At 44.4% G+C, this 21858-nt stretch overlaps 1 protein-coding gene across 1 annotated transcript in view; it reads right to left on the reverse strand.

Annotated features, from left to right (window-relative positions):
- Dnah5 (dynein, axonemal, heavy chain 5) overlaps positions 1 to 19414 on the reverse strand; it is a 300957-nt gene extending 281543 nt beyond the window's left edge. Inside the window, exon 1 of the mRNA XM_013514981.1 lies at positions 18714 to 19414. Within this exon, the coding sequence (XP_013370435.1) occupies positions 18714 to 18725 (12 nt within the window). The 5' untranslated portion in view covers positions 18726 to 19414. The remainder of the gene's footprint in view (positions 1 to 18713) is intronic.
- Between the last annotated feature and the right edge of the window lie 2444 nt (positions 19415 to 21858).

The raw sequence follows: 21858 nt of genomic DNA on the forward strand, positions 1-21858 counted from the left end.
AATGGTTGTTGTAGGAAACACATAATAATAAACATACATCCATTTGTGAAATAGGATAGGAACATTACAAACTTTACACAGTTATGGATAGATTAGTAGGAAAATATCAATGGCTGCTGTAATACATGGTGGTATCTTCAGCCATTAAGAATTCTTGCAGGCGTGGTAGCACACCCCTGTAATCCCAGCACTCAGGAGGCTGAGGCAGGAGGATCATTGCGAGTTCAAGACCAGCCTGGGCTGCAAAGTGAGCTCAAGGCCAGCCTGAACTGCATAGCGAGAACCTGTCTAAAAAAAAAAAAAAAAAAAAAAAAAAAGAATTCTGCTCAAGAAGCACTTTAATGAAACTGAAGATGCCCATGGTATTCTGTAAGGTGGAAAAAGGCAAGTCCCAAAAGAGTATGATCCAATATCTGTAAAAACAAGTTTCAAAAGTGAAATAAACTGTGTGTGCCTATTCATAAAGAGAAAGACCGCTAATAATGATTATTTCTGAGGCTGAGAGGAAGACTTACAGATGTTTCAATAGTTTTCTTTCTTATGTGTATTTCCTGGGTTTATTTCTGTCTTTTTTATTTTTATTCACTAGCATTACTTTCTGCCAGGCCGTGCTCTAAGCACTTTATAAACACCAACTCAAACTCACAAAATGCCTAGCAATGCCATTTTTATAAAGAAAAACACCAAAGCACAGACAGGAAGGTTAACTACACAGCCAGTGAAGGGTAGGGCCAGGATTCAGACCAGGGACTCAAGCTTCGGATTCTCTGCTCCCAGCTAATAAAAAAGGAGAAAAATAGAGGAAAAGGGAAGACAGAAGGAAAATAGAGAGGCTGGGCGGAGGGAAGGAGGGAGGGGATACTGTGTGCCACGAGAATAGCACACAGCCGCTTTAAAACTTTTAGACACTGTTTAATGCCTCCAAATTTTTATTATGAAAAGGAATCTGTTTTTTTAAAAAGGAAAAGTATAAACTAAAACATGGAAAACAATCATTAAAACATGTAACCTCAAATAAAATGCAAGGATCCATAAACACGCACCTAAAATCTCTTCACTAGGACACAGCTGGGTTTCTTTCTAAAATACTTAACGCTGGCTGCTTCCTTCTTGAAGCACAAGCAGTGGGGAGGAGGTGGAGTTGCCTCCCCAGACCCTACAAGTCTCAACTTTGCCTCTCCTGAGCAGGCCTCGACTTGACCACCTGGAAGACCATGAGTTTTTAACTAAGTGAAAGAAGACCATGTTGTAAAACAGGGAAAGCAGTAACACCCAATCTGTAAAACAGAGGACCCACAAAGTTTGTCTTCCTCAAGACCAGAGGGCTGAACGGGAACCATTCACTCTATGTCTCCAGCCGCAAAAGAACCAGCCAAGGCAGCCAGATGCATGCTCCGCTCAGGGCCTCAGGGAGGGAAATGTCCCCCTGAATGGATGGAAATGTGAGCTTTTCCCATAGATGCGGACAGAAGGGGCCAAGCGTGGAAAGCCGGGGAGAGGAAGGAAGTAAAGAGAGAGAGGACGAGGAGGAAGAGAAGACAGGTAGACAGAGGAGGAGAAAGGCTGGGGAAGAAGGTTTGTGGAAGGCGCGTTGGTGGGAGAAAGGAGAGAGGGGACACACTGCACGTGCTTCTCCTCCCATCACTGAGGTTGTCATGGTGAGCGAGGGGACGCGAATATACCCTGAGATAACTGAGTCACAGGTAGAAGAGGGATGCACCTTGGGAGCATAATGCTAAGTGAAATAAAACAGACATGGGAGGTCCAGCGTCGGTGGTTTCTCTTCTATGAGAAACCCAAAGTATAAATAATTCAGAGAGTAAAATAAAAGACTGATGATAGCAAACACAGAGGTAGAGCTTTTGCAGATGGGAAGGGGATCTAGGGATAGGGCAGAGAGAAGGGAGAGGAAAAAAGAAGGAAAGAAAACAAATATACCTCAAAAACTTAGGAAGCCTGTAATCGGGCTAAAATCAACCCAGAGGACCAAAGTCTTTATCTGGAAGACAGATAAATGTGTCTTCCCCTCTTTAGAACAAGGTCAGGATTAAATTTTGTTAAGTGTGAGCGCCATCTACAAAAAGCGTTAAGAACGTCTTTTATTCTTGCTTGCAGTATCTCCTAGTATGCACAGCAGGAATGAACAAGCTTTTTAAAAGGTAATCTTCATACACATAAAGCAGGTGTCGTGTGGGCAATGAAGACGCGAGCCCAAGGAGCCCCAGAGCCACTTCGCCACCTGCACAAACTGAGACGAGTGTGGATTCTGCTGTTATCTCACTCTACCTCACAGTTTCCATTTGACAGGTATTTTTTACATTGTCAATGATTAGATTACTTTAAAGTAAAGTCATTCTGGCATGTGCTTAATTCCAGCACTTGGGAGGCTGAGGCAGGAGGGTTGCTGTGAGTTCGAGGACAGCCTGGACCACATAGCAGGACCATATTTAAAAAAAAAAAAAAAAAAAAAAAAAGGAAAAAGATCATTCATGTCACTGCAAACACCAAGTCTTGCTCTCCAAAACCCCACCAGTCTGCCTAATATAGCAGATTATTCTCCTCCCCTCCACCACACACGTACTAATCATCTCACCCCACAGACCACAATCAAAAAACTCCCCCAGAATACCATGCACTGCTTTTAAGAAATTCAAGCAGGGGTAAAGATAGGAATGGAAGCAGGTTGATGGTCTCCTTTGTCAGAATTTTTATAACACCTTCTTTAAAAGTTTGCACTAATTTTTGCTCTTAGATAAAAATGTGAGTCCGATTTCTTTGCACTTGCTATTTTTCTAGTGCTGTGCTGAGCCTAATCCTATTTCACTTCAGTGCCCATGGCCAAAAAACTTGACTTTAAGGGCATATTTTTTAAGAAACTCCACTGCAAGGATACACTTTTATATCCGGGGGATTCCCTCCTAACAGAATGCACTTAGGTAACATTTAATGACAAATTGCCAAGTGACTGGCCATCCACTCCCATCTGTTACTATTTCCCAATACTAAAAAGAGGTCAGGGAGGTTAAACTACATTATTAGCCATTTTTAAATCTTTACAAGAAGATTCAAAGTATTGGTTCACTGGGTGGATAGTTAAAAATAATTAAAAATCCCAAGGAGAATTTTCATCAGCCTCTCCCGCTTCAAACCAATCAACTACAGAGACCACTAGCCAGTGATCCAGATACTTCCTCGGGGGCCTTAATTAGTTCCAGAAACACCAAAGCTCTCTTTTGAGAAGTGGAAAACTATTTCTGTTATTCATTAACACCCTTCAAGCATGTTCTGCAGCTATTAGATACGAGCCAATGGAAGGGTAATAAGAAGTCACAGACCCGAGGTATGATTAACGTCCTCCATGGAGAGCCCATGGGCACCCGCTCTTCTACCGAGCGAGCGCTGTCTACCCAGGCCTAGCTTGAAATGGAAAATGCAGAACTCCAACAAAGATAAAAATAGACTACAAAGTCATTATGAAGTTAATGAACAAATTTAATTATGATGCAGATGCTACGACACATTCAAGAAGAAGTTAAATACTCTGCGTTTTTATTGCCCTCTCTAAATTCTGTCTTTAAGCAGGTGGAACATATTTTGAAGACAAATGAAATGACTGAGAGAGTGTTGGGAGCGGCTGAAGCTGGAAATTGGTCATATATGTGAGGGCAGGACAGAGCCAGAGTGCCTGAAGCAGTCAAGCTCCCTCAGTCTTGAGGAAAGCATCCTGCCTGGACAATTTCAGTCATCAGTCGCTAGGCAACCTTGTGTCTCATGATACTAACTTTGCAAGAGTATAAATAAACGTTCCTACTATTGTCATTAGGTCCTCTCACCCATCCAGTAAAGAGGCCTCCACCTGACCCAGCTCTTGTCTCTTGTCTATCTTTTCCTCATTCCTGCCGCCGTTCCTCCCTGAGGTACACTGAGAGATCAATGAGCCTCTACAAGAAGGTTTGCTCATTTTTAGTACATAGGCCTACACAAGTCTGGGTAATGCATATACTCAAAGGTTCTGAAATTAATTTTCTCAAATGAAGGAAAATCAAAGATTCTACCCACTCTACCATCAGTTATAAATGTAACCAAATATAGATTTTATAGAATTTCAAGCCATGAGAAGATCTTTGCAAATAAACATTTGCACTTATTTGCTCAATATGTTCAGCATTGACCAGGACATAAACATAGCTGTATCCCCTAATAGCATAAGGACATAAAGTGAATTCTATAGCCCACCTTCAAAACACAAAAAAGACTGCAAACATGAACATGGCCATAGAAGAGATTTGTCCCTTGTGGGGCTCCTGAAGGACCCTGGGTAATTTGTAGCCACGTTCCATGCAACGACAGCCCAAAGTCAGTGGTGGTGCACAGGCTTCCAGAGAGCTGGATTCACCCGGCCCCAACACTCATTTCATGCCCTTCCCAAGATATCAGCAAGACCTGCCACCAGGGAGCTGAAGAGCTCAAGGCCACCTCCAGCTCTGACCTTCCCTGCAAGCCAGGATATAACACAGCCCACTGCACAAATTCCACGGGATGACAAAGTGGCTGTGAAGAAAGCGAATCTCATCAGAGGTCAAAGGGAAGAGACAATTTCCAGATGAGCCTTAGGCAACCCCACAGGATGCTGAGACCTGTAAATCCTTCTCCTCGCTTGTCCTACTTTGCCCCTAACTCTCATCTTCCATCTCTAGTGACATCACTGAGAGTTTCCTTTATCCCCAAACACAGAGCATCTCCCCGCAAAAGAAATGTAGCCATGGAGACCCTCACGTACCTCAACCTAGAGAAGAACTACCTGCATCATTCTGAAATGGGCAAAAAGTAGGCTATGTGAAAGAAAGCCCTTTAAAATCTTACTGTCAGAAACATCAGCAGAATATTTCACCAGGAAAAAGAAAGAGCAGAGTTCTGTTGGAAAATCACTCACTACACATCTCAGCTATGGAAAGGGCCCTAACCCCCAACTCAGTAACTACACTTAATCAAAGCCTACAGTGACTTAGAAAACAAGGTCACCCCACTATTCAGCCTGATGACCATCAAGGAGTCACACCATAGGTTGGCTGGTCTTTGCCAATTATCAGCTTAAATGGAAGAGGAACCAGAACCTGAGCAGGGATGAGCAGCTTAAATTTGAGAGCTTTTCCAGGCTTGTGCTCAGACTGCTGCTCACCTAATTCGTTTGTCTGCTGCCCTTACTGTATTCACCTATAAAACTGCTTCTGCTCGCTTAAGTTCACTGGGAACAGCTGCTCAGGTTCACTGCCACAATCCCTGTCCCCCAGCAGCCACCCATCACATGCGAGTTGAGGAAACGACCATGCAACCAGGAGGACTCCATTCAGGAGCTCACAAGGGGCCGGCTGGTCCGGCAACAGGACCCAGAGTCGCTGTGAGAGGCCACCTTGAGGCTTCACCACACACTGATCCCTGCTGTGCTTTTCACACCAGCACAATCCCAGGCACTTGGTGCTGATGCAGTTTTCATTTCACCTTGCTTAGAGTTTCAGCAGGGCTTGGGATGCTGGTCTGCCCAATGAGATGGTTACATCCTTTGCAGGACTGATTCCCATCTTTAATTTCTTTGAAATCTTCCACACGGCCTCCCACAGCACAACACACAAAGTGGACACAGCACAAATGATGCCTGATGCGCCAACCACCAGCTCTGGGGGAAAACGAGACAAAGGCAGAATTCACCTCTGGCTGCTTTCTTCCTCCTGTTTTCTTTTTTCTCCTCTTCCCTGCTATCCTTCCAGGGCCAGGAGCTCTCATGTTATCACTGTAGCACTTCCCTGAGCCAAGATGGCAGATGTAGATTTAGTAGGGCCTGGAGTGTATTTAGTAGGGCCTACGGGTCCCTCATTAAGAAAGAAAACACAGTTCTGTAAAGTTACATATTGGGGTTGGAGTTAGGGTATGACTCAGTGGTAGGGCATTTGGCTAGCATTCCTGAGAATCTGGGTTAAATCTCCAATGCCTAAAAAAAAAAAAAAAAAAGCACTAGATATTAAAGTGAGTATGAATTTAGAAAAGAAAAATAAAGTGTAACAAATTACTACTTTGTTAAAGCTGACCACGCAAAATCCAGGGCACAATGATAGGATGCTCTGGTTAGCTTCCTGAAGGACTTCTATATCAAAAGCAAAGATTGAGATGCCCTTGGCTGCCAACTCTCCGTCCCTGCTTCCTTCAGCAACTTGATGACATCTCCTGGCATGATGATCACAGAGACGGTCGAGTTCTTCTAACAGTAAAGCTGATGAACTTTGTCTTTTATTATGGAGAGATGAATGAACAAAATTTCACAGGGAAGTGGGCTTCTTTGTCGAACTGTCTACAGATTTGTACCCTACAAACAAAGAATGCTAATATATTCTATTTCACACAGTTTCTACCATAAAGGGCAGTATGTTTTGTATCTGTATTGGTCCACTTTGTGTTGCCATCACAGAATTCCTGAGTCTAAGTACTCTGTAAAGAACAGGTTTATGAGGGGCTAGGGATTTAGCTCAGCGGCAAAAGCGCCTGCCTGGCAAGCGGAAGGTCATGAGTTCGGTTCCCGGTACCGGAGAAAAACCAAAAAAAAAAAAAAAAAAAAAAATCCCTTTAAAGAACAGGTTTATGCAGCTCACGGTAAGTCCAAGACTGGGTGCCCCCACCTGCTCCATCTCTGATGAAGGGCCCCACCTGGTGCTGAATCACACGATGGAGAAGGGGAAAGGGAGAAACACCGACACGCAGACAGTGGCCTCACTTCATAACAACCCTCTTGACAACGTCTTGTGAAGACAGGAACACACAGCCAGGAGAAGAGCATGACCCCTGCAAGAGGGCGGGGTCTCCACCACTTAATCACCTCCCATGGAGTCCCATGCTTCCACCACCTCACAATATAGACCAAGTTTCCAGCACCCAGGCCTTTGGAGGACACCCTCAAACAGGGACACACTCAAACCAGGTGTGAACCGCAGCAGTGTGTTCACAGCTGTATCACCGCACTGTCAAAGTGGTCTTGAGTTGGGCATGGTGCAGACACCTGTGATCCCCACTCCGGAGAGGCTGAAGCAAGAGGATAGCAAGTTCAAGCCACCCTGGGCAACAGGGCAAGTGAGAGACCCTGTCTCAAAATCAAAAACAAAACAATTTAAAAATGGCTGGGGATGGAGCTCAGTGCAAAAGCCCTGGGTTCAATCCCAAATACTATAAATAAAGTAAAATAAGATAAAATGTAGTTTTGATGAGAGAACATTTGCATGTTTTATTAATGAGAACGCAATCTTCCACTCTGGGCACATTCAGTGATTGAAGGTGTTTCCCATAAACTGCTTCAGGCTTAGCGTCTTTGTGGACTGCACACTTGGATGCTGGGCACCAGGGGCATGTCCACATGAACGGGACCTTGGCACTAGGCCAGGTGATGGCTGGGTAAGTGGGCCCAGCAGAAGGAAGGCGTGCTTGCAGAAACACCTGCAGAAAAGCGTACCTGTGCTAACCATCTAAATAGATCCCACCGCACCGATATGAAGTGTTCTCCCTTTGGCTGGATCTGAAAGCTGCCTGGTGCCATCCTCAGTTCCACCCGACAAGAGGGGAAATCGGATGGGGGTGCCAGAATGGAAGTGCCAGTGATCTCAAGCAGGTGGAGTTAAGACACCCTATATAGTCCCTTTGGGCTGCTGTACATCTGAGACTGGGGGATTTATAGATAATAGAAATTTAGTTCTCACAGTCCTGGAGGCTGTGAGACCCAAGATCAAGATGTAGGCAGACTTGGTGTCTGGCGAGGATCTGCTCCGCACATGGCACCCTGATGCTGCATCCTCACTGGTAGCCAGGCCGGCGGGACTCAGCTTCGCTCTGGCTGTATTGTAAAGTCACTGATCCTACACGTGTACATGAGCAAATAGCCTTCTACAGGCCCGTCTCTGAACAAGACCGCACGAGGATTAGGTCTCCACATGGATTCTGGAGGGACACAAACACTCAAACCATAGCACCTTCTATAGGTTTCATAGAAATATTGAACTCATTGCTTGGCCTTTTGCTGGGAACCCAAATCTCGGCTATCCACTCAGAGGTGAGAAAATGATTAACATTTATTAAACTGATAAGAACAGATACCACACTTGATCTTAGCCAAAAGGCCAAGAAGCAATTAACATTTATTAAGTACTTTACCTCACCTTTTATTTTACATTTACAAAGTCATTTTGTTCTAAACCTATCTTGCAAGGAAAATAATATTTCATTTTATAAATAAAAAACTGGAGGTTCATACCAAGTTTCTGAGAGGGCAGCTCAAAAACCTGATGAAAAGACTTTGTGTCCAGTAACGCAGCCAGTGGACAGCAGGGTTGAGATAAAGTAATGATTTTCATTGCACACACTTTATATTATTTGACAGTCTCTTTTTTACCATGGCCATTGGTTACTTTTTAAATTTTATTTTTTCTGCAGTAAGAACACCTAACATGACATCTTACCCAACTTCCCAGTGTATGATTCATTACTGACTACAGGTACAACGGTGTCCAGCAGATCTCTAGAGCTTACTCATCTGCCTCACTGACATTTTATGTGAAATTTATTTTATATGAAATTTTAGAGCTGGGCGTGGTGGCACACACCTCTAATCCCAGCATTCGGGAGGCTGCTGCAAGTTCGAGGCTAGCCTGGGTTACAAAGTGAGTTCAAGACAAGCCTGAACTGCAGAATGAGACCCCGTCTCCAAAAAAAGACAGAAAAAAAAAAAAAATTTATTACCAACTCCTTATTTTCCCCCTCACCATAGCCCCTGGCCTCCTCCATTCCATTTTTTGCTTCTATACATTTGGCTCCTTTAGTTATCTGATATAAGTAGAATCGTGCAATTCTTGTCCTGTGTCTGAATTATTTAACTTAGCTTAACGTCCGCAAGGTTCACCCATGTTGTCACATATGGCAAGATTTCTTTTTCCAAAATGAACAGTATTATGTGTGTAGTATGTCCCGTGTTCTTTATCCATTCATCTGTTGATGGAAAATTAGATTGTTTCTACATCTTAGCTGTCGGGAATAGTGCTATGATGAATATAGGAATACCGATGTGTTTGACACCATGCTTTTGGTTCCTTTGCATACATACTCAAAAGTGGGAGATTTCTGAGTTATATGGTGGTTTTAGTTTTAATTTTCTGAGGAACCTCCATACTGTTTTCCATAGGAGCTGTATCACTTTGCATTTCCACAATATGCAAGGGTTCTAATGTATAATCTCGCCAACACACACAAAAATATATTTTTTTAATTTTTTTTTCAGTACTGGGGATTGAACCCAGGGCCTTTACACTGAGCTGAATGCCAGTCCTTTTCTACTTTTTACTTTGAGACAACTTCTCACTAAGGTGCAAAATTGCCCAGCTGGCCTTGAACTTCTGATCCTCCTGCCTCAACTTTGCCAAGTGCTGAGATTAGAGGGTTATAGCATATTTTAAAGATAAGAAAAATAACTCACAGGAAGGAGGAAATTATTGATAATAAGTTATTGCATTATATTACTCTTGTGGGTTGAATTATACCCTCTCAAAAAATATATTGCGGCCCTATCCTCACCCCCCAATACTTCAGGATGTGACTTTATTTGAAAAAAGAGTCTTTGAAGATTTAACCAAGTTACAAGGAGGTCATTAGGGTGGGTTGTAATCTACCATGACTGAAGCTCTTAGAAAATCAGGACACAGACATGCAGAGAAGAGGGACCACGTGAAGTCACATTTGGAGAAGGTGGCCTTTAATGGGAATAGCTACATACAAGCCATGAAATAGCTGAGACTTCCAGGAGGTAGGACAGACACAGAACAAGCCTTCAGAGTGAGTGTAGCCTGACTGATACCTGGATTTCAGACTTCTGGCCCCCAAACTAGGGGAGAACAAAGTTTCGGTTGTTTTCAGCCTCCGGGTGTGCGCTGCTTTATCTCTGCAGCCCTAGGAATTAATGCAAATGCCTGCCCTTGGAGGTCTTTTAATTGTTTAAGAATACTTTAAAAGTCACATGGATGCATTTACTATGCTACAATTCAAAAAGAGAAGCTGAGACACCAGTGACGCCCCACGCAGACAGCTACCTGTGCTGGGCAGGACAGACACTGCCTACCCTCAGGCCAACAGAGAGATCTCAGGCCACATGGACCAGGATCCAGCAAGAGTCCAACAAGCACAGCAACTCCACCAACTCCTCACTGGGCTGAATTTTAATTTCTTCCAACACCAGTGCAGTTCTAAAAAAAACTGTCAGAAAATAATTACTTCAGGAGGAAATTTCAGATGCATATTGCCAATAGAATGTATAAATGTATCTTCTCACGGGCACACATCCTAAAATATCACTAGGGTTTAGGAGTTTTCTTGGGTACATGTTTTTTAAAGGTGGTTTCTAAGATTTAAAATTAAACACGTGTATGTACTTTTAAAGTTGACCATTTTAAAAGTTGGAAATAAAGGTCAATTTGACTGAATTTAGTAATCTCAAGGAGAAACAATGTCAAGTTTATTTGGCTTATTAACTGGTAAAATAGTATGTGCCTAACTAGTATTTTGTAAGCCAAGTTTTATCAACAAGGTATTACCATTATGAATAAATCTACATTTAACATTAGAGTATTTCATATATAATAAATTTTTTTTAATTTCAGGTACTGCTATGTAGCAGATAAAAATTTCTCACTATGGCTATAAATTTGCAGTGTGTAATAGGAAAATTCAAATTATTTTAAAAGAAAAAAACTTGCCCTTCTTGTTTAATTTTAGTATCCACTTCTTAATGTAATCATTGAAAATGTATTTATGTCCTAGAAATGAAAAATACATATTGTTATATTTGCTCATAAAAGTCCATTTTTCCATCAACCAAAGAACAAACATTATTTAGTCATGCTTATATGAACAGTATCATTTTAAAGAATAAAACACAAATGTCATAGTTGAATTGAAAACCGGGAAACACCTCTTTTCTGATAAACAAGGTAACCTAAAAATCAAAGTTCCAGTTGGCATAACACCTGGATTGGATTTTTGCAAACATAAAATTCTGTATTGATTTAATGAGTAGCATTTTTATAGCTTTTCTAGTAGCAATCTAATAATGGGAATACATTATTTTCACTATTCTTGTCTTAATAACAGTATATTAATCTAATCTGTTTCTACAAATTGCACGTTTGCTGTTGGTTATACATCTGAGGAAGAAAATATCAAGGGTTACATATAAAATCTTGTTCCTGCATCATAATAAATATTCCCTCACCATAAAAAGTTGGGTCTGGGCAAATTTCACTCTGCTGTTTAATTGGAGGCAAAATACATATATGGTATTCATCCCATATTGATGTGACAGAGGTTCATGTTTGGTGTGAGCAGTAGTGTGACATCTTTGGTGGGTAAGACCCCATAGCAAGTAAAAAGCCACCTATGAGATCATTATTAGCCCCGGTCATAAGACGGCAAATTAGTCCTTCCTCCCTCCCTACCTCTCTCATATTCCATTCATGATTTGGGGGCAGATAGTAGTTTCCAAAGATACCCACAAAACACCCCTTCCCATGCACGCATCATACAGTGTGAGCTTGACGTTGCCCCTGTTGAGAAATGAGAAGACTGTCACTGCTTTGACCGGGAGGTTACAGTACAATTGAACTTCGGAGGCGAAGTCATAAAAGTGATGCAGTCCCTACCTTGCTGTCTGGATTACTCCCTCTTTGAACCTTTACGCCACCGAGAAAGCAGCCCAGTGCTTGGACTGCACTGCTGCAAGGAAGCTCAAAGCCCATATGAAGAGAGAGATGCTGGGCCCGTAGCAGCTTCACCAGCCTCCCAAGCGCCAGGAGTGAGATCTTCCAAGCCAGAACCATCCAACTCGAACACAAAAATTCAAAGATAGGGGACAACATTGTGAAATAGAACATCAGATCTAGCTCAAGAATCCCCCTGCCCTGGCCATCGCTTATCTGAAAGAGAAAAGCCAGGAGGGCCCTGCCACAGGGAATGCAAAGGAGAAATCGTTACAAACCCCTTCCTCCTCAGGCTTCTGCTGCCCGGTCCAGAGAGGGCCGGGGAAAGCAGAATGCACGGGTGCCAAGCCACAGAGCTGCTCTGAAATCCAAGCAGTGCAGAGTCAGCACAGCTCGGGGGTTCTTTATCCCTGAACAGCAGCAGTTTGAGCTTCATCTAAGTTTATCAACAAGGCAGCATTTGCTGTTTCTCTTTTTCTCATAGAAATGCATGTTTTACTGCAAAATGTGTCAATACCCTATGGCGGCAGCACCTTGAGCAGAGGTCTGGCTTCCGTCACTGCACTTTCAAGCTGGTTTACCTGGGGAGTCACTTAATTCTACTGAGTCTCTGCCATTTCATCTGTGAAACAACATCCACACAAACCGCCAGGTTTCACTCTATAGTTTCCTTGAGCATCACCTCCCCAGAGAGTCCTCTGTGAACCTCCAAGGCGGAAGCTTGTTTTCCAGTTTTCCAGGGCAAAACAAATCTAGTGAAGGCTTCTGATGCAGAACTGACCCTCTGCAATGAAGGGCTAGTCCGTCTCTCCCAAGGGAGGGACATGTCCGTCTTTCATCGCTTCACCCCAGTACCACAGGTGTCAGTCCATGTTTGTTGGACACGGGATGACGATCAGACAACACACGGGAATGCTGTCCCCACCTCACACCACCTCGACCCCCTACGGTTTAACAGGCTTTAGATGTTCCTCCAGGTTGCATCTACTGATGAGAAAAAAATGTAGCCCGTGTCTGTCTTCCTTTTAAGTCACTGCTTCGCAACTGAATGGTTTTGGTAAAAGACTTTTAAAAAAGAAAAATAAAGGGTTTTGTTACTCTTCCCCCTGGTCTCTAGTTTGCATCTCTAAAACTCACATGCAGGATCAAGTGAGGATCCAGTTTGTATCTTGAAGGATAAGACTCTGTGATCCAAGGCTCAGAGAGCATGGGAAAGGCAGGGAATGCGTCTGGAGGGGAAAGAGGAAAGAGGGTGGGAGGACTTGCGCTGTGTCCCAGAGCTGGACGTGGCGGGTGGGGCAAAGGACGTACTCAAAAAGCAAAACCACCAGGCGCCAGGCAAGGACTTGACCTCTTGCTCAACGCTCCAAGAGGATTCCATTACTCGGGTCCTGATTCCAGAAGGTTCCTGCTCCAAACCCACTCCTCCCTCTAACCCCAAGCCTTTCTTCTTGCTTCTCCTCTCCCCATTATTTCTATCACCTGCTACTCAGACAAAGCAGCCAAGGGCCTCGGCCTTAGTTCTGCCCTGCTAGGTTTCGAGTGGGTCTCTGACACACACTGCAATGTGTCCTTGAGGCAGTCTGGAGCCTATGCCCACCGGACCCCAATTTTCTTATGTGTAAGATGAAGATCACTGTCTCACTGACCTCATGAGGCTGTAATGGGGGTTGAGGTCATTGTGCAAATTGCTTAGTACAGGTGTAGGTTACTAGGGCTGCTACAACAAACTACCACAGTACAGGTGCTCTAAACAACATCAATTTATTTTCTCACAGTTCTAGAGACTGGAAGTCCAAGATTAAGATGTCTGCAGGTTTGGTTTATTTGAGGTCTCTCTAGATGGTGTCTTTTTGCCGTGTCTTCTTAGTCACTTCTCAGTCTGTGTGTATTCATGGCCTAATCTTCTTCTAGGACTTCAACCTATTATTAGTTTGGGGAGTCCACTATTCAGCCCACAATGCACAGTGAACCATTTGCGCTGTAGTCTTCTCAAAAGTGGCCTTGTTGCCTATAACAAGGTGTCTTTTTACTAAACTGCCAGTGGCATGAGCTTCCTGGAGGGCTTGGTCCTTTTCTTTCTCTCTGTGATGCTCAGGAGGCCCCATCTGGTCCTATGCTACTGCTGCAGCATCCCCTGCTTTTGTCCACCCTGGGCTTCTGTCCACCCCGGGTTGCTGCCCAAGCTGGCATCAGGCCTTGGCCCTGAGGAGGCCATTTCTGGCTGCAGCACTCTGCCCCTCTGCCCTCTCTGTCCACCTGCTGGCTGCAAAAGATGTCTCTGTTTCCTATTATCTATCTTTTATTTTGCCCTTTAACTTATGTATACTTTGGATTTCTCACATAAGACAAACCATGTGATAGTTAAGCTTGTGTGTCTGATTCATTTCACTTACCATTATGGTCTCAAGGTGCATCCATTTTTCTATAACTGACTCAAATTTATCCCTCTGCACAGCTGCCTTCTCCCGGAGGCTGCCCGCTCTGCACACTAGAGGACACATGACTGTTTGCCCCCTGAAGTATTCCCACCCCCCACTGCTGCGGCTCCTGACTCTTGGGTGGTCCCTGCTTGTGGACCCATGCCAGGGTCAGCAGCAGTACCTTTCTCAGCATAAGCATTGTTTCATTTCTCTCAATGAACAGGAAGAGGGTCAGCGCAAGGCATCAATGCATCACAGCCTTTTTATTCTTGACCCAAGACAGGCTGCAGAACATTCAAAACTGACCCACACAGCCTGCTGCTTCCAAAAGTAAGACTTCTAATTCTTTTCAACATCCAAGAAGTCCTAAGGAGTCCACCTGCAGGCTGCTTCAAAAAAAGAAAGATAGTATGTCCATCAGCGGATGAATGGATAAGTCAAATGTGGTACTTACACACAGCGGAGTACTACTCCATCAGAGAAGGGTAAATTTGAGTCGTTTATAGAAAAATAGGTGCATCTTGAGACCATAATGGTAAGTCAAATAAGATACACAAGCTTAACTATCACATGGTTTGTCTTATAGGAGAAATCCAAAGTATAAATAAATTAAAGGGCAAAATAAAAGACACATAATGGGGAACAGAAACATCTTGTGCAGAAAAGGAGGCCAAGAGATGAACGGAGAGCAGAAGGAGGAGAGAGAAGGCACGAAAGAAGAATTAAGATGTGTTATGTACACATCCCAACTCCCCATGAGGAATGTTATCATTATGTACTGCAAACATGTACTAATAAAAAAAGACATTCTCTCACTCTGACCCATCATATGATCTCCCTATGGCAGAATGGTAGCCTTTGGAAATCCAGTCATAATTCTATGTTCCCCTCCGGGGTAGGGGCAATGTCAGGCTTTCCCTATAGGGTTACAGCTGAAGCTCTGTTCAGATTCTTCCCAGGAGTGTGACAGGCATCGCACTGCCTCCCATTTCTCAGCACATACTGTATCTCCCAGAGATGGCCCACTGGTCATACTGTTAGAGCCACTCAACTACAGCGGTCAGGGTCTAAGTCATGCATCTCACTCAGTCCCCACAAGAAAAGGGAAAAAACATCATGAATTGTATAACGAGCACTGGGGCTGCCTCAGAGCTGCAAAAGGGAATCTGGGGAACATGTCTATAAGAAAGCACTTAATACATATTAAGAAGACAAGGAAGGAAGGAAAAAAGGACGGAATGAGGAAGGAAGGAAAATAGGAAGGAAGGAAGAAGGAAGGAAGGAAGGAAACAAGAGAAAAAGAAATGGGGAAGGAGAGAGCAGAAAAACAGGAAGAAATGAGAGAGGGAGGAAAAAAGAAGGAATGAGAGAAGGAAGAATAGAGAGAGAGAAGGAGGAAAGAAGGAAGGAGAAGAAAGGATGCAAAGGGGGAGAGGAAAAGGAAAAGGAGAAGGAAAAAAGAAAGGCCATGCTCCCCCAGAGCTTCCCATAGTACTTTAAACACAAGAGGTACTCAGTAAATGCTTGCTGAACTCAATCGAACTGCTCGGGTATCTTCAGTAGCGTTTTTCCTACCCTTGCCTCTCTTTCTAAGCATTTTGTTCAGACAAAAGCCAATTCATTCAGCACACAGGGCTCCTGCCAATAGCAGGGCCTGCCCCGACAAGGGAGGACAAAGGAATCCACACCCTGTCAATCTGGTTCCCTTGGACAAGACTCTGCAGTCTGGGAGATAAAAATAGTCCTAGCAGGTAATTCGCTCTTGGGTTGAAGTGATTGGGTTTTGTTCATAAACAAAGTAGCTGAGCATTTGTGCCACTCTTTTTGTCTGTGTGTTAAAGGCCTTAAGAAGCACAGCCAAATGCAAACAGTGGAGAGGTGTAAATAAACAGCCACTGTGCTCGGTGCCAGGAAAGGGCAAAGTGTGACTAAAGAGGAAAAGGTAGCAGGTAAACTTCCTCCTAGCATTTCCCTGGCTGCCCAGAGGAACTGATTCCTCGAAGTAGCTACATTCACAGCATCGTTCCTCTGTGCTTCCAAAATGCCATTACCCAGACCTGGAGAGAAAAGAGGGCCCGCCTTCCCTAGGGAATATTAGGTCTGTGGAGGTCACGTTTCAGGCATGTGAGGATTATGCTTTGCTTCAGTGTCTGCTTCGATTTTTCCTAAAAGATGTAACTATAGAAACGCACATTTGCAGCATTAATCATGGGGAATAATGGTTATTTTCACCATTGCTGTGAAGGCCACACTGCGGCTGAGTGACGGGTCAGTAGTAGATCAACTTTCCATCTTGTAAACTGTACCCAAAAACCCAAAGCACTCTGCATTCATCACCAACTCGACATCATAATCACTCATCATGGTTTCAAGAACACCATTTCTTTCCCTATCTCAATGGGATATCAAAGGCCCCTTTCAAGTACGAACATACATATTTCATTCTGATCCCCGTGACCGCTAACATTAGTCTTTACACATCTGTCAATTAATTTTACCCGGAAGGACTCTTCCTAACGACGCCAAAGGCACTGGACCCTGTCAAACAACAACATTACATCAGTCTCCCTCCACTACCTGGCCATACTTAGAGCTGAGACGGATGGACAATGGAACCAAAGTATTCCTGGAGTGACATTTCCAGACCCCCTGCTCACATTAAAATCAAATATACAAAGCTCAGCCTGCTGCTCTGACAGTGTGGACCTCCCCTGGATCCACCTGCAATCCTCTTGTTGCATTGTAACAAAAACTTCTTGAGGTTTAACTTTCACGTATTCCTTGACTATTAGTAACTTCTTTTTACCATGCACATGCTGTGCCTCGTAGGGTCTCAGTGATAAGTTATGAGTGCTACCAAAATCTTCTCCGTGTTGACTCTGGGCAAGAGATAGTACGGGGCCACTGACAGGCATTACAACAACGATGCCGCATAGGATCAGGAAGCCTGAACAACACACTCATTCCTGTTTGTCTTCACCTTCTTCTGGACATGCTCGTTTACCACCTTCTACCTCCAGTGTATGTAAACAGGAGCTGTTTGCTTAGCTGAGGGAAACTGCGGGAATTGCAAATGCGGGTTACCAAGACCTGAGGTGTGTTCCCAGAAAACCCAAAACCTTTACCAAAGGATGCCTTTTGTCTCCGGAGAAAGTTGTACAAACATTTGTGAAGCATTATTCTTAATCCTTTTTCCAACTACAAAATTTATATATACGATATATATTTCATACACAAGTATATATATTTCATACACAAGTATTTATAAAAAATTTTAAATGAAGAAACAATTAGATTCCTCTTTAATGTCACTAGCCAGATAATCAGGATCGATACTTTGGTGTGTGTTCTTCTAATCTATTTCCTATATATATACATCTTTTATTTTCATAATGGAAATTTATGCCTTTAACTTTTTTCTCAACACATGTCAACATGTCATTAAACATTTAATAATATATGAGAGATAGGTATCTTTGCAAATTTAATAGATAAAAAGAGGTGTGTCGAGTTAATTTCTTAGAATACTACTAAGGTTAATATTTTCAACCATTTAATATTTTTAAATTCTTTAACTTCAACCAGAACAGACCAACAAAAAATTAGAGACAACACAGCACTGAAATAGCACTGCTAGCAGTTGTGTTTTACATCCTCATAGGGTAAAACTTGGTAAACATATATGATTTTATAGTGCATGGATTTTTAAGTCTTCCTTGAAGGTACATGCACTATACCTGGATTTTTGTTTGTTTTTTTCATTCCACAACATTTTAAGAGAGAGCCAGGAATGTAGCACTGGTAGATTGCTTCTCTACATTACCACAGTCCTAAACTGGAACTCCAGTGTCAAAAGAAGAAAAGACTTGGGAAGTTAAAGGAGCAGGAGCGCGTGCAGAGGAAGCCGCGAGGGCACCCGGCCTGCAGCGCAGCGAGGCATGCGTAAGGCAGAAGGACGCCACCCGTGGTGCTTTCTGCTTTTTGCTTTTGCTTTTTTATGCACACCCTCCCTCTCCCTCTCTCCAAGGGAACTAAACATTTGCTTTTGTCCTAAGCCAAGGTCCAAAGAGCGCTAGTAACAGCCAACAAACTTGACACAAAGCGACCTCTGCCACACCTGGATATCGCGGATGCTCGCTATGGGAAAGAGCCGCCCGGTCCCCACCGCGGGCCGCGAGCGGCCCTCCGGCAGCCGGCGGAGGGGCGGCCGGGCGCAGACGCAGCAGGGGCGGTGCCCTGAGCCATTGCTTTTGCATTGCACTTGCGCCCTGGTGGGTGTGACTGCCCTCTCTCGCCTGGGAAACGCAAAACTCAAGAAACCGCCACTCGCGCCCTGAAAGCTCACGAAAGCGCTCCCGGGCCCCCAAATGCTGAAGCTGGGCCCCCAAATGCTGAAGCTGAACCGCCGGATCACAGCCTGTGCCCCATCACTGCCACCTCCGCGCTAAGCCCGGAAGACGCGGGGCCGCGCATGCGCGCGAGGGCGGGGTGGGGGCCGCGGAGGCGCGCACGGTACCGGCTTCTCCATGGCGCTGCGCGGCGCTCTCCGCGGGGACTCGAGCCGCGGTTTCCACGATCTGGCCGGGGTCCCCGGCGCCGCCGCCGCCGCCGCCGCCGTGCCGGCCCGCGCTGTCCGCGGAGTACACTTGGGCCGCGCGTCCTCGGGCTCTCCCGGCTGTTTGCGGCGCCCGGCGTTGCCATGGCGACGCGTGATGCTCCGCCTGGACCCAGCTGCTCCCCCCTTTCCGGCCCGGGGCTGCGCGGCGGTGCGGACCAGAGGAAAGCCCAGAGCTGCAGCCCGGCCTGCAGGCCATCGCTCCCGCTCTCCGTCGGGTTTCCGTTAGCCAGCACCATCTGTAGCCACATCCAGTTACTTGGATTAAGTGTCTCTGGCTTCAGGAGAAAAAGAAAACTCAAAAGCAGAATTTAGAGGGTTTCCACTCCAGTTTGCCCAGTTTCCCACAGCCTGGAATTAAAGTTAGATTCCTCTCGTCGCTTTGTTGTCCGGCATGTTCACTGCTGTTTCTTCTTAGTCTTCAGTGGGAATGTTTAACCTGGAGTTTTAACCCGGAGGTGACAAAACACTAAACACTGCCCGCCTGTCTGACATGACGCCCAAGGAACTTCGCCGTACAGGACTTTCCAGAGGAGCACGCTGTATTCCCCATCTGCAAACTCCTCTCAGCCGGGCCAGCAGTGTCCAGCAGGGACATAAGGTGCGGCGTCCATGTAAGTTCATATTTAATGGGAGCCATATTTTAAAAAGTAAAACAACAGGTGAGAATAATTTCATGTTTCATTTAACCTAATGTATACAAAATATTGTTTCAGTATGCCAGCAGTATAAAAATGAGTCGTGAGACCGTTAACATTCGTCGTTCGCAGTCCTCACGGTCTGATGTGTGTTTACAGTCACAGCACACTACAGTTCAGCACCCCACATTTCAAGTGCTGGACCACCAGGGGCACGGTGGCTACTGTCCTGGGCAGGGCGGGTCTACTAAACCATAACTTCTAGAAGGAACAACCCCAAGGCCTGATGAAGAGGGAGGCTGTTGCATTTGCTCAGAAGGCCTCTCAAACACTTGATTAACTCACACAGTTGTCTCTTCTTACCAGGAAAAGTTTTTAAGCAGCATCAACAATCTTCAGAAATTAAGACTATTTACAACGATGTTTAAACCCTCTGACTTTATAAGCAGTCTGTGTAATCTTGCCTGAAAGGCCCTCTTTGCCGTGGGACACTTTGCATGTTTGCAGGAAGAGGATGCTGACCTGGGACTCAAGGCAGCTGAGTTCCCTCCCACGCTGTTTTGGAGCCAGCGCTCAATAGGATTTACTCTTCAATAGAGATGAAAACTCAGCCTGGTGAAGGAAAACAGCTGCAGGCGAAAACACTAGCGGTGGAGAGTGGGTCTGAGAAGGGGCCAAGGAAGCTCGCTCTTCTGGTGATCATTGTGCGTTAACTCAGTTTGTCTTTGCTCTAAATCTGCCCATCACCACTGCCCTGATCGCAGAGTAAACACAGAGAGATGAGCTGGCTCGCCCAAGGCTACATAGCGGAAGAATAGAACGGCCGTGAGGCTGGTAGTTTGGCTCACAAGTTCACAGCCTCTGTCGATATTAAGATTATAGAAGGTCCTGGGGAAAGAGGGAGAAGCTTCCAAAATATCGGCTCACCAGCGCGGGTCGGCCTGATTGCAAAAGTTTCAGAAAGAAAGAGTTACCACTGGGCAAATGCAACCTGATTGTGCTCCAGTCCGTGCCATCTGAGGCAAAATTCTGAACTCGACCTTTTCGTTTTTGATATTCCTTTTTCTGCTAAAATTGTCTTGCCGTCAGAGGAGTGTGTGCTGTTAGGGATCCCCAAGCTACAGCAGACTTCTCTGGGTCTGGCCTGGGTCCCAGACCTTTGTCAGCCATGCTGGTCCGCCAGGAGTACTTAATGACTCCCTCCCCTGGGCACTGCCTCGGTGGGACCTCCCCCTGGCTTCCTGATGAATATAGACGAATTGCTGAAGTGAGAAGTTGTTGGGCAGAGTGAGGTAGCCGGCTCAGCCACTGCATGCCTTTCCCACAGCTGTACCCTTAAACCTACCCTTCTGGAGATGGAGTCAGGGAGATGATTCCTCATGGGCTAGTGAGGAAGATGATTGGGGTGGAGGAGCTCTCAGACTCCGTAGGTCTTTCCTGCCCTGACCATGGCTGGAGACTTCTCCAACACTGAGGAATACACAAGTCTTGCAGCAGGAAAATAATAAGAGAAAGAGATTGACGGGGTGACTCCCTTTGGCTGATTATTGGAGAATTCTATTAACTCTGTTTTTTTCTCTAAAATATTTTAAAGTAAACTTCAACCTAAAGCCCCTACTAAATGATACTTGATAAATAAATACTTGTTAAATCTTTTAACAAGATATGCATGCTTGATACTTCTGTTGCCCAGCACACAGTAGTTGCTCAAAAAATGGGTCTTGAACGTAAGAAGGCTAAGAGAATGAACATGAGGTGATTGATATCCTTGTCTGCCCACATTGTAGCATAGACACCAAGACTAATTGCATAGAGCTGTAATATTTCATGTCTGAGAATAACCAATCCAGATGATGATTTCATTTTATAGAAAAGAGTGTCATTTTATGGAAAAGAAAACAGGACTGACTCATAGGAGACCACATAGCTATTAGCTGACTGAAATAGGGCTCAAAATCAAGCCATCTTTTTTGCTGTGTTTTAGTACATGGCAGTACTTAAAAAATCATACATTTCTTCTCTAAGTTTGAATTTCAGGATCATGGGATTGTGATTCACAATCCTCTGCCAACTCCCTGATGTTCCATAAAATTTATTGTTTTTATCCATCATTACAGTCATATAGTAGTAGCTTCTTTCTGTTTTACAAATGAGGGAGAGAAGGAAGCAGAGTAGGAAAGAAAGAGAGGTTGACAAAGTGACTCATTTGACTGATGATTGGATAGAATTCTATTAACTCTTTACCTCCACAATTTTTAAGGAAAACTCATAAACTACCATGAACTATGGGCTAGTAACATCAACATATAATGAAGGAATTCTTGGTTCAAAGATGAATATTAAATTCTCATTTAAACAACTTAGCAATGGTAGAAGTTCCTCTTGGTGGTCTAACCCACTTACACTTC

Source organism: Chinchilla lanigera, unplaced genomic scaffold (genome assembly GCF_000276665.1).
Source record: "Chinchilla lanigera isolate Chin_1 unplaced genomic scaffold, ChiLan1.0 scaffold00025, whole genome shotgun sequence".
Taxonomy (NCBI): domain Eukaryota; kingdom Metazoa; phylum Chordata; class Mammalia; order Rodentia; family Chinchillidae; genus Chinchilla; species Chinchilla lanigera.